Source organism: Thunnus thynnus, chromosome 3 (genome assembly GCF_963924715.1).
Source record: "Thunnus thynnus chromosome 3, fThuThy2.1, whole genome shotgun sequence".
Classification (NCBI taxonomy): Eukaryota; Metazoa; Chordata; class Actinopteri; order Scombriformes; family Scombridae; genus Thunnus; species Thunnus thynnus.
This window is the reverse complement of record NC_089519.1, coordinates 20,797,128-20,808,247: the sequence shown is the minus strand read 5'-3', so window position 1 is coordinate 20,808,247 and position 11,120 is coordinate 20,797,128. Positions and strand designations below refer to the sequence as shown.

Below are 11,120 nucleotides of genomic sequence, written 5' to 3'. Positions count from 1 at the left end.
ATATTTGTACTGGGCTGTGTAAGAATCTGTCAGTGCCTTTGCTTTTACAAAGGTTAGAGGGGAAACATATTGCATGTGATAGATTTAGAAATGGGATGTATTTCCTCAATTGTAATCATTTAACATGTGATGTGCATTGCCTCATTTAGTGTAAACACATCTGTAATTAATAATGACAGATATAATTTGTATTAATTTCAAATTAGATTTTCATTTATGGATTAGACAAAAAAATCATACATTGATTTATGTCTTTTCAATTTCAATTCAAAAGAAGAGTTAAACATTCTTTTTTTTAAAAAAAAATAAACTGCATTTTTTCATACAGTCTTTTAAAAAGGCAAGGTGCAGTGTATATTTCTAAAAATGTTATGATAAACTAAAAAAATAAAATCAAAGGCAAGAGAATACCTTCACATATACACTGACATGCACATCATCTACCACCTGCTACTTTGTCACAAGAGCTTGAGGTTTAATATTACTTTTTATATTCCTAGTATGGCTGAAATAAGTGCTGCAACATCTGGATTTATGTTTTATTCTGCCATAGACAAGAGCCATAGGCACTAAGTTAGCCTTAGTTTTGTTAGTTTAGTAATTTTGTCTTATTTCTATCTCATAAAGTAGGTTTGCATGAACAGCACTCAAGATTACACTTTCTGCAATATCTGGCAGGAGCACATTGAAGATGTTTATATTTCAATGTCAAATTATTTATTAGTTCAGTAATCCATGACTTGTTTTCAAACAACACATGACTAAATAAACACTGAATCACACAGGGCAGAAAACTACTGCTGCACTACTCACTGTGGGGTAAATTTTTTAAGAATGCAACATTTCTCACCATGCCTGCAGCTGGCAAACAGCTGTCAAAATACCAGATTTTACACCAGTCGTGAATGTAAAAGTAGCTATGGGTCCATAGAATCTAAAGAGCAGTGCACACACAACACACAGGGGTACAGTAGTGTATTTGATGTGGTATTGGTTAATGGTAATTTGTCATCTTGGTGGATTCAAGCAATTTTTATGTGTCTTTGGAAGTGTATAAAAAGTGGCTAACATTTGATTTTGATGAAGTAAGCTGTCATGTTCATTCCCTGAAATCAAATTTCACCCCTTAGCCCTCCCCAAAGCTGTAGCCTGTTCTACAGCTACACCCACTACTGCTCCTTCTTCACGCGCAAATGCACACAGACTCAGGCAAACAAACAAAAAACACTGAGTTGCAACATGCTGTCACTCCCAAGGTGGGTAAGAAATATTTTAATATACAGAAAGAAAACATTTTAATCTAAGTCAATTATATTTTCCAGTGATGTTAAAAGTCTGTTTACTTCAGTAATGTTTGTAAGAGTAAATAAACCTGTATTTTAATTATCATCTCATAAATTTGGTCTCTTATCATGTATTTAATTTATTTATGGTCAAAGAGAGTCTGGGAGTCCAACCTCTGTAATACAGCCAGTGTCGGTGATCATGCTAAAAGTGTTATTTTCAGTAGAATTTTAACAGATCAACTTAATACTACTACAGAATATAAATATAAGCATCAATGTAAATTTCTTTTTTGTCCTTCTAATGAAGCATTAGGTACCTCTCTGATGTTGCCTCCTCATCACTTTGTAGATTGAAGGAAACCAATCATGTTCAGCCATCGCCATTTCATCCTCTTGGTCTTGTTTGCTGCTTGTTAGTCACATTTCTCTTATATCATTCCAAAATAAGTATTCAAGGAAACTTTACAACAGGTTTGATTGCAGCTATAACCAGGGAAAACTGCAGTTTGGGTGATATGCTTCAAAATATATAAAATGGGGATACACTGTACTACTACTGGCAGGTAGGTGTCCTCCTTGCAAAACTGTTCCTGCAGTTCAAGACTAGTCCCTGGTTGGATTTTCATTTAATACACTGGGCAACTGATTCCAAGGGCAACAAAGGGACATAATCCAAGGCTCATTTACTAAAAAGAGCCAATACTGGAAAAAGCCTTTCTATCTCTTTTCTTTTTCACAAAATGAAAAAGTTTATGCCACAGGGTACATTGTTTTTATGTGGAGGTAAAAGAGGTGATTTCATACATCATAGTTGAAGGCATGGTTGGTGGCAGTCCCACCTCAATAATAACTCTTTTAATAATAATTCTTCCTAATTCCAACATATTTTTCCATGCTTTTAGCAAAAATGTGTGGTTGGAGTAATGACTCAAAAAACATAGTCTCTCACTGGTCTATCCCTACATAGAATCTACGGATATAATCTTTATTTTATGGTTGATCTGCATGTTCATTTTCCTCTTTCTTAGTATGCGATAGGTCCATCCCAGGGGAGGATCCAGGCAGGCATACTTTACAGCCCATGAACATGAGAAAAGCCCTACGGAAGGAACGGTAGAAGAAACCATACAGGAAGGGATTTAGTGATGAGTTGATATATCCTAGCCACAAAAATATATCCCAGACGACCACCTCCGTGCTGTATTCAATGAAAGGGTCCACAATGTTTACTGTAAAGAAGGGCATCCAGAAGATTAGGAAAACTCCCATAATGATACCCAAAGTTTTTGCAGCCTTTCCTTCTCTCTTCATAGTATTCCGATGTCGTTGTTTCTTGCTTGAGTCTTTGCCCACTCCAGCAGCCATCTGGCTTTCCATAGCGCTGATCTGCCTGGCCTGCCGTTTGGCAGCTTTGAAGATCTTCCAGTAGGCCACCAACATAATAGCCATGGGCAAGTAAAAGGCTACCAAGGAAGCCATGACAGCATAAATGCGATTGACCAAGAAGATGCATACATTGTTAGGGAGCAGGATGTCCACACCGGCAATATGGAGATCTAGCATTATGGGACCAAAGGAAATGAGCATGGGAACAGCCCAACATATGACAATGAGGAGAGCTACCCGATTGCGGGACATCTTTAAAGAGTAAACTAGTGGGTTGCAGACAGCGTAGTAGCGGTCAAAGGCAATACAGCTCAGATGGAATATGGAGGCAGTGCAGAGCATGACATCCAGGCTAGAATGAAGCTGACAAAAAAGGTCACCAAAGTACCAGCACCCCTCTACAGTCCGAATCATACTATATGGCATCACTACCAGACCAACAAGGCAGTCAGCCACTGCCAGGGACATGACAAAGGAGTTTGTGGGTGACTGCAATTGCTTGAAGTAGGCAATGGACAAGACCACAAGGAAGTTGCCCACCACTGTGCAAACAATGCCTATAGAGAAGAAGCCATACAGGAAAATGCGAGAAGCCTGATTCCTCAATGTCGTACAGGACTGAAGTTCAATCTGAAGAGATGTGTTAGCGTCGTAGTGGAATCCCAAGCTGCTGTTATCCATGGTCTAATCAAACCTGTCAAAACACACAGATACAGTTGTAAATAATGACAGTTTTGGTCTGACTTTGTAGTAAGTGACGCATTTCAAAGCAGTCTTCTACGGTACATTAGCACAGAAAAAGTATACAAACCACCCAGATTTCTGTTTGTTTCAGACTCAATTGCTGCTCCATGGTAACTTCTCATTAGTTAATCTCTAGACCATAAGCTTTAGTTGAAATCAAAAGAGACTGTTGGCCTGAAAAGCCCTTGTTCTGTTGCGGTTGCCTTATCCAAAATGCCATCTCTTTGCTTGGTGTGGTGAGCAAAACCAGATGTTCTTTTTATCAACACAGATCTCGGTAGTATGAGGAGAATGATGTATGATTACTGTGTTGTCTAAAAGCTCTCCAGTGTCAGATAATACCTTGAGTAGCTTGAAGGCACCAAATTTTTCAAGTGTGTCAGCTGTTATCAGGTTTGTTGGATCTGTCACAAATCATGATAATCATTTTCTTGTAGAGGTATTTAGGAATTTGAACCCTGCATGTTACATCTATCAAAATATGTATCAGACTTTTGTAAATATTTTTGAAAATAATTTGTAATTTGATTTGCCATTTAGTTTTTTAAATATTGCAAATAAAAATTCTAAAATAATTAAGAATATTGGTAATTTATTTGATTTCCCCAAAGTGTCTTTGCCTTTAAGAGCAATTAAGCAATAATCAAATTTAGGCCCTCTACATTCATGCATTACATATTAAAGTAAATTACACATCAGAACACATATGACTGCAATGAACAGAATCATATTAAATTTCCAGTGCCAGTTGTGTGAACAGGGACCAGATGTTCCAGCTGACTTGGAATACATTTTAATGAGCACCACAGGGACTGTGCAGTGGTGATGGGGACGTGATGCTTAGTGAAATTTGTGTTTTTTGTTTGGTTTGTAGATGTTGCATCTAACCGACCATCATCATCTAGGCTATCAATATCAATTAAGTAAAAAAAGGGAAGAATTAATTTAAACTCAGTACATGAATATAGATCCTGCCAAACCAATCCAGTTTTGAAAATCTTGTTTATATGTATTAGTTTCTGTTGTGATCAACTCAAAAGCTTTTGATATATTAATCATCATTGAAAGCAGGTGAAAGTGCCCTTTACTCTGCCAATGCCCTCTTCAGCAAAGAGGGGGATCAGTCATCTCAACACCCCACCCCCTCACCCATACCACTGCTCCCTCTTGTCCTTCTAATCTTTCTGTTAATGTTAGAATGTATTCAAATCTGTTAACTCTGTATAATCCATCACTCTACTATTACCCAAAACTCCTCTTCTTAGTGTCAGTCTGATGACTTACATGGTCAGCTGACTCTCAATCTCATCAATGTGAGCAAATTTGTGTTCATCAATAATCAATGTGACATTAGTGCCAAAGCTTCACTAAGTAGTTTCCTGTCAAGCTAAACAAAACTTTTTCATGTCATATTTGACGCCTTTAAAAAATATTATTTTTAGAGATAATGGTATTAGTTTCAGCAATGTAGCAATACTAGAGAAAACAATTCGATTGGTACAGTATGATGTTAATGTACGCATATACATGTATTATTATTTTTCATGTAGTGACTGCAACTCAAAAAAGCACCTCTTTCCATCTGATTCTATCAAAAACAGCTCAGTTCATGCAGCAAAGCATTGCAAATAAGATCTTTACAATTCAGTTTTAAAACAAAGGTTTGTTTACTGTAACACATTCACATTAAAGAGACAAACTGAAATGTGCAAACAATGACACTCACTTGTATGGAAGAGAAGATCGTCTGTCCTCATGTCTGTATCATACTGCAGGTCTGTCAGCCTTGGTTTTACATACGAGAGGGATGGGAGAGGTGGGCTGTAATGATCGCATGCAACAATAATCACATTAACAAAATACAGTCTGCTGCCAACTCCCCTGCCTACTCAAATGACTGTAGAAACAGCAACCAGGGCACTTACATTTTGTAATTTTCTGAACCATTCTTATTGTGTCATGTTGAATAAAGAGACCAGTACCTGTATATCGGTTGGAAATATCTGCGGTGCTGGTTGGCACCTTTTTCACTTAAAAGACAGAAAATGACACCTGACTCCAAACCAGTGAAAGAATATAACCCTGTAATTATACACAAGGCTACTGGTAGAGCAATTAGCTGGATTTCTCGGGCTGAATACACAGTATTTCCTCTACAGTATAACAGACAATGCATAAAGAAATCTGTGCAAATCCTGAAGGCTTTTGAAAATTCTGTATGCATCTGGTTTGGAAGGCTGTCCAACAGTCTTAAGGCTATATTCAGTCACTTGATCAAATGGTCATCAAAACCATAGCCAGGTATGAATAGACTGATCAGACTATGACATGTTCAGAACCAGCTCTTATCCGAAGGAATAAACTTTAACCATAGCTCCATTACACCAGGATGAGCTACAACAAGACCCACTGGTATACACTGAAGATCTATATTGTTCATAGGAGAGGGCTGATTACTGTCACTCTGTGGAACTCAGACTTATGTTTTCAGTCAGTAGAAACCGGTGGAAAAGAGAGTGGTAGTGGATCATTTAAGTATACAGCATCTATCCCAGATCATCTCAGCAAATACAGAAAAATATATTTATAATAACTTCACTCAGTAACACAGAGGGAAGAGGTTAGATCCTATCACTTCAGATTTAAAGTACATATTCAGTTTTTCATTGGTGCAACTTCTTTCTACATACCCCCGAAACAGCTCAGATGATCCCTTTCATGTGCTTCAGTGTGCAGTGGAGTACAGCCAATCCTGCCGAGCTTGAATACCTTGGGCCTCAGCCAGTGACAGACGTATCTCAAGTGTGGCGGATGTGTTCTAATTAAACATGGGGGGATTTTTAATGAAGGGCGCAATAAAAGGCACATTGGCTCAATAACTAGTGTTTTTTCAGACCAGTCATTCATATGTGTAATGCAAGGGTGCTTTACAGACAGCGTAGTCTGGCTACACATCTGCTCTTTTGTTATCATAAGAGGAGTGAGTAGAGGTTGATTCCTGGGCTTTGTTGTATTTACAAAGGGGCAAATAGAGAAGCCTATCTGATATGATTACACATTTCATTATCCGTTGTCTGATACTGACTGATGGTTGTCACACTTTATCCCTGAGTGAGGGTAGTTTGGCCAAGAACTAACTGGAAAAAATATTTATTATGCTCAATAAACGGTTTCATAAAGGAAGACAAGCTGAGATGATCAATTAGTGGAATGGTGTATTTTATTGTACCCCAGAAAAAGATATATACAGGACATAGCAACAGTATATATACCAACAGTCTGCTCACCACCACACTTTCATACAGAATGACTCCCTTGCTCTGTCTGGAGTCTTTTTATACACGGCTGGCAACATTTGACAAAAATTAGGCTATGCTGGAAAATATGTCAAATTGTTCACACCTGAGTGCCCCACTAGGCACATACACAGCTTTTTCCTGTGCACGGGTACTTTTTGCCAGACCACAGGGTATGAACAAATTAGAACATAATACATTGCAATAATGTTAAATTACAGAAAATAATGAAAAAATAATAATACCTGGCAAATTCCTGTGATCTAGTGACTGCAAGTGACACAGGAGCCTGTAAGAGAACTACTATACAAACCCTAAAATTTGTAGCCTATGCCATCTGCCGTCTGGGGCCCCACAGGGGTCCTTGAGGGGGTTCCAGGGGGGTCCACAGCAAAAAGGGGAATAATTTATATTCACTACAAGTCCATCCATAAGTAACAAAATGACAGAGTGTATGAATATTTTGGTCATGGGTTTCATACACTTTCTGTAATAAAACATTTAAAAGAAAAAATCTTATCAGATGGGGGACCCTGGGACAAAATGAAGGTCTGTGGTCTAATTTGTGTCAGTTCAGGGGTCCTTGACGTGAAAAGAGAACCACTGCTTTAGGCTATGTATGAATTTGCAACCCTGTCTACTGGAAATAATGTTTGAACAGTACACCACCAATTAACAACAAACAATATGTCTTGAGAGAAACGTATGTAGGCTTGCAAGCCTGTAACTGAATGAACAAACTTTCAAAACGGAGTTTGCAGGCAGTATAACTTAAATGTTCAGTCTACAAGCTTGCAGCACAGAATTTACAGGTACAAGCATAACTGTAGAAGCTCACAAAAGTAAGGTAACAGGCACAAAAACCTGTTTTCAAGCACAGCTTTTTGAATGATAGAGGCCTAATGTTCCATAATGCAATGGACTTCCCAGCTAATGCAAATGCGCCAGCTGTGGCAGTTGTGGGCGGGGGGCCAGTGCCCTTGTAGCAACAAGCCTGGACCCCCTGTGCCCACCCCAAAATGCAGTATTTTTATGTGACACATTTCTATGCCAAATAGTGGACACTTATAAGTTTTGTTGTTGTGTCCATATCTTCACCATTTTTTATTGTGTTTCCCTTCAATGTGTGAAACAGCGCCCCTCTGTGTTATAATGGTTGCTAATGTGGTCAAACACGATATATCAGCCTAACCGACGACTACTGACAGGTGGAGAGGTGAAGTTTCCATCCTTTGATTAAAAAACAGTGAAGTATCAAACAGTTAGGAGCGGTCACTGTCATGCCACCGTGAAACTGAATGAAAGTTGCTGGAAGTGAACTGTGAAGCCTTTCCTCACAATAATAGGAAGTTAATTTAAATGAAACAGCTGGGAGAGTCAGATCAGTTATAGCTAACGGTTATTAACGGAGCTAACAAACAAGATTAACACAGCAACAAATAACTATAAATTTGAAGTTGTTAACTTTGTCAGTAAGATGACACAAAGTCCTACTTTGTAATTTATTTCTTTAGATGACCTGTTTGACTTGTTTTCTGAACCACTCCACTACTATAATGAGCCCTTAGTGTCAGAGTTTATTTGACTGGCCCCACCAAAACAACAGCTGGCTCCAAGTCTGGCCCCTGTAGTGTAATGAGCTAGAACCATCACTGTTTACTGGACCATCATACAGTACAATGATTCATTAGCTAGTTGGCCCTTAAATGCAAAAATAATAATGATCCTTTGTGATTGTTTAATGTTTCCAACGATGTTAATTGGTTGTTATCTTCAGCCTCTTTTATCAAACCAGCCTTTAGTAAAAGCTATAAATAATAAAGAGATCAAGCCATAGAACAGTAATATTCTTTTATTTCATTTTATGTACAGTAGAAGTAGATTTTCTTTCTGATATTTCATTGAAAGCAGGAGCCTTTTTTTGTTTTCTTTCTCTTGAATAAGTTTAATCAGGGAACTACTGTAATTGTTTTGGCCATTAAGATGGCATATGGAGGCCATGTTTCTCTATCCACTGGGAGGAGAGGAAATATAATAGGAAAAATGAAAATAAATCTCTACATAATAGTAATTTCAGATTTAATTTATGATTTAGTACAGTATATATTACAGTGTGTGGGGGACTGCAAGAAATCCACATAGACTGAGTTCTTCTAAAAAACAAAGTCAAACAACGCCAAAGCCAAATAAAGTCATAAATTATTTTCCTTTCTTGCTGTTATTGCTGTTCTTCTCATTGATTCTTGTTTTTCCCATTTAAAATTATTCTCTCTGGCTATTTTTTTGGGATCAAAGTCATGGCCATGGCCAGGGGTGATGTGAGGGCTGTATGACCTTGACTATTAACAGAGCTCACTAATCTGTAAATGTAACATTTCAGGGATGAAAGCAACACACGCACAGGTTTGGATGATGGTTGAGGCAATGCAGCCCTCTTCTGGTGTCCTATCTATATTGCATGTACATTATGAGAACGTGGCAAGTCACTTTTAATAGCAATTACTGTATTATATATTCATTATTAATAATACAATAGTTAATGTTTCCTCAAAGTAGACACATGGATAATTTGGTTCCAGTAAGTAAAACCCCACTTCCATGTGTGACCCTAATTTATGGTCCATAAATTTTATGGTCCATTTTACCACACAACATGCACATATGATGTGCCAGAAAATTAGAACAGTCTCTAAAGACTTGTTCCTGCCAGATGTTAGCATAGATATTATGTTTGCTTTAAAATAACAATCTCATGCAAATGTCTATAAATGCAGCCATTCTGAACCCTGTTGCTGAGCTGCCATATGAAATTTGTGTATTTTATATTTAGCTCAAGAGTGATTTATGGTCCTGTTGTTTGTAGCAAGCAGCTGTCTCCTGTTCAGGTCTAGAAACACCAACAACAACCATTTCAAACCATTCCATAACTTACTCTCATGACTGTGATGATACCATAGATACCAAAGACAAACAGCCAGTTCTTGTTTAATAGTAATATACCTCTGCAAAAGTCACCACACATTCACACTTTCAAGTGTAGCCTTGAAAGGCTCTTTACCCCTCCAGGAAGAGTATGCGGTTGCTACTTCACCAAACAACCAGGGGCAAATGTGGAAAAACAAATGTGGAACAATTTTTCACACGTAACCCTCTAGGTCAGATGATTTGGGTCCTCTGTTTCCTGCAAAATTATTTAGGAAACTTATTCTCATGCATGGGTGTTTGTTTTTTTACATGTTAGGAAAAACTATGGCTATATATTACGGCTAATTGCAAAAAGGAATAACAGACACTTTGAACTATAGACATAAGACACTAGCAGGTCTAGAAACTCTAAATGTTAACTCTCTAATTACAGGTTTAGGCAGGACAAATGTAACATAAACATCTATTTGACCAATCTTCAACCCTATCTCTTTGAGCTTGCTGGTTTTGACATGTCTGTATACAGTGTTAAACTTGTTATTGCTTTCTGTATCTCAGATATAGGCTGTGGTGACATTTCCAAAGATCACACACCTGATAATGCACTCACAGGCCAAGCAGAAGCAAGACATTTTCATAAAGACAGGTTCGTATGTGGTAAAGACTATAATGAAAAGTTTACTGTTTACTGAGAAAAGGGTATAAAAGAGTGTATCATATGTATCTGAGGAACTAAGAAGTTCACTTCAATGAAGAATGGACCTTCAAGTCCTCCAACACTGTAACACTGAAACTCCTGAAATCCTCTGTGCATAATAGGCCTAATAGACTTATCTCCAATTCTCCATCCCCAATCAGTAAACAACTAACTTATGGTACAACAAAATGTTATCTTTAATGATTTAGTTTATTGATTAGAGAGGCTGTGTTCAGAGGACTATATGGAAACGCTTCCATGTGCACAGTAATATCACCACAGCAGATATTGTGAGATATGACATTTAAACAGCAAAACTAAAAACTAAAATTATAAACCTGAGAGGACAGAGGGAGCTCTGTGGGGAGAGGAGACAGATTTTTAGCTAAAATAAAAATATCCTGACAGCTCTGATTGAGCTCAGGTTTCATTCTGAAAAGGGCTGCTTCATTCCAAACTTTTTCACTGTATAAACCTGGAATCCTGTTGACTTGTTAGATGAGAAGAAAAAACACTGAACATTAATTATTGTTAGATTCTGTTTGATCTTGTTGACGTGTTCATGAGGTTGTGCCATGTGCGTAAATGTGCACAGCCTCTGTCTCAGTTTGGAGACACACTTATCATTTTGGCTGCTGTGTGATCGTCCTCAACAGACAAAATCTGACACAGATTGTGGAGAAAAGCCTGAAACACTGGAAACAGCAGCAGAAACCGCTCCGCTAACTTAATAATCGACTGCATCCTTAATACATCCATGGAATGTATGCGTCCCCTTCATCATAC

At 37.8% G+C, this 11,120-nt stretch overlaps 1 protein-coding gene across 1 annotated transcript; it reads right to left on the bottom strand.

Moving 5' to 3' along the window:
- Window positions 1–2,238: 2,238 nt before the first annotated feature.
- Window positions 2,239–3,360, bottom strand: LOC137180561 (trace amine-associated receptor 1). The gene has a single exon (XM_067585948.1). It carries the CDS (start codon window positions 3,351–3,353, stop codon window positions 2,277–2,279), a length of 1,077 nt encoding a protein of 358 aa, XP_067442049.1. The 5' UTR covers window positions 3,354–3,360; the 3' UTR covers window positions 2,239–2,276.
- Between the last annotated feature and the right edge of the window lie 7,760 nt (window positions 3,361–11,120).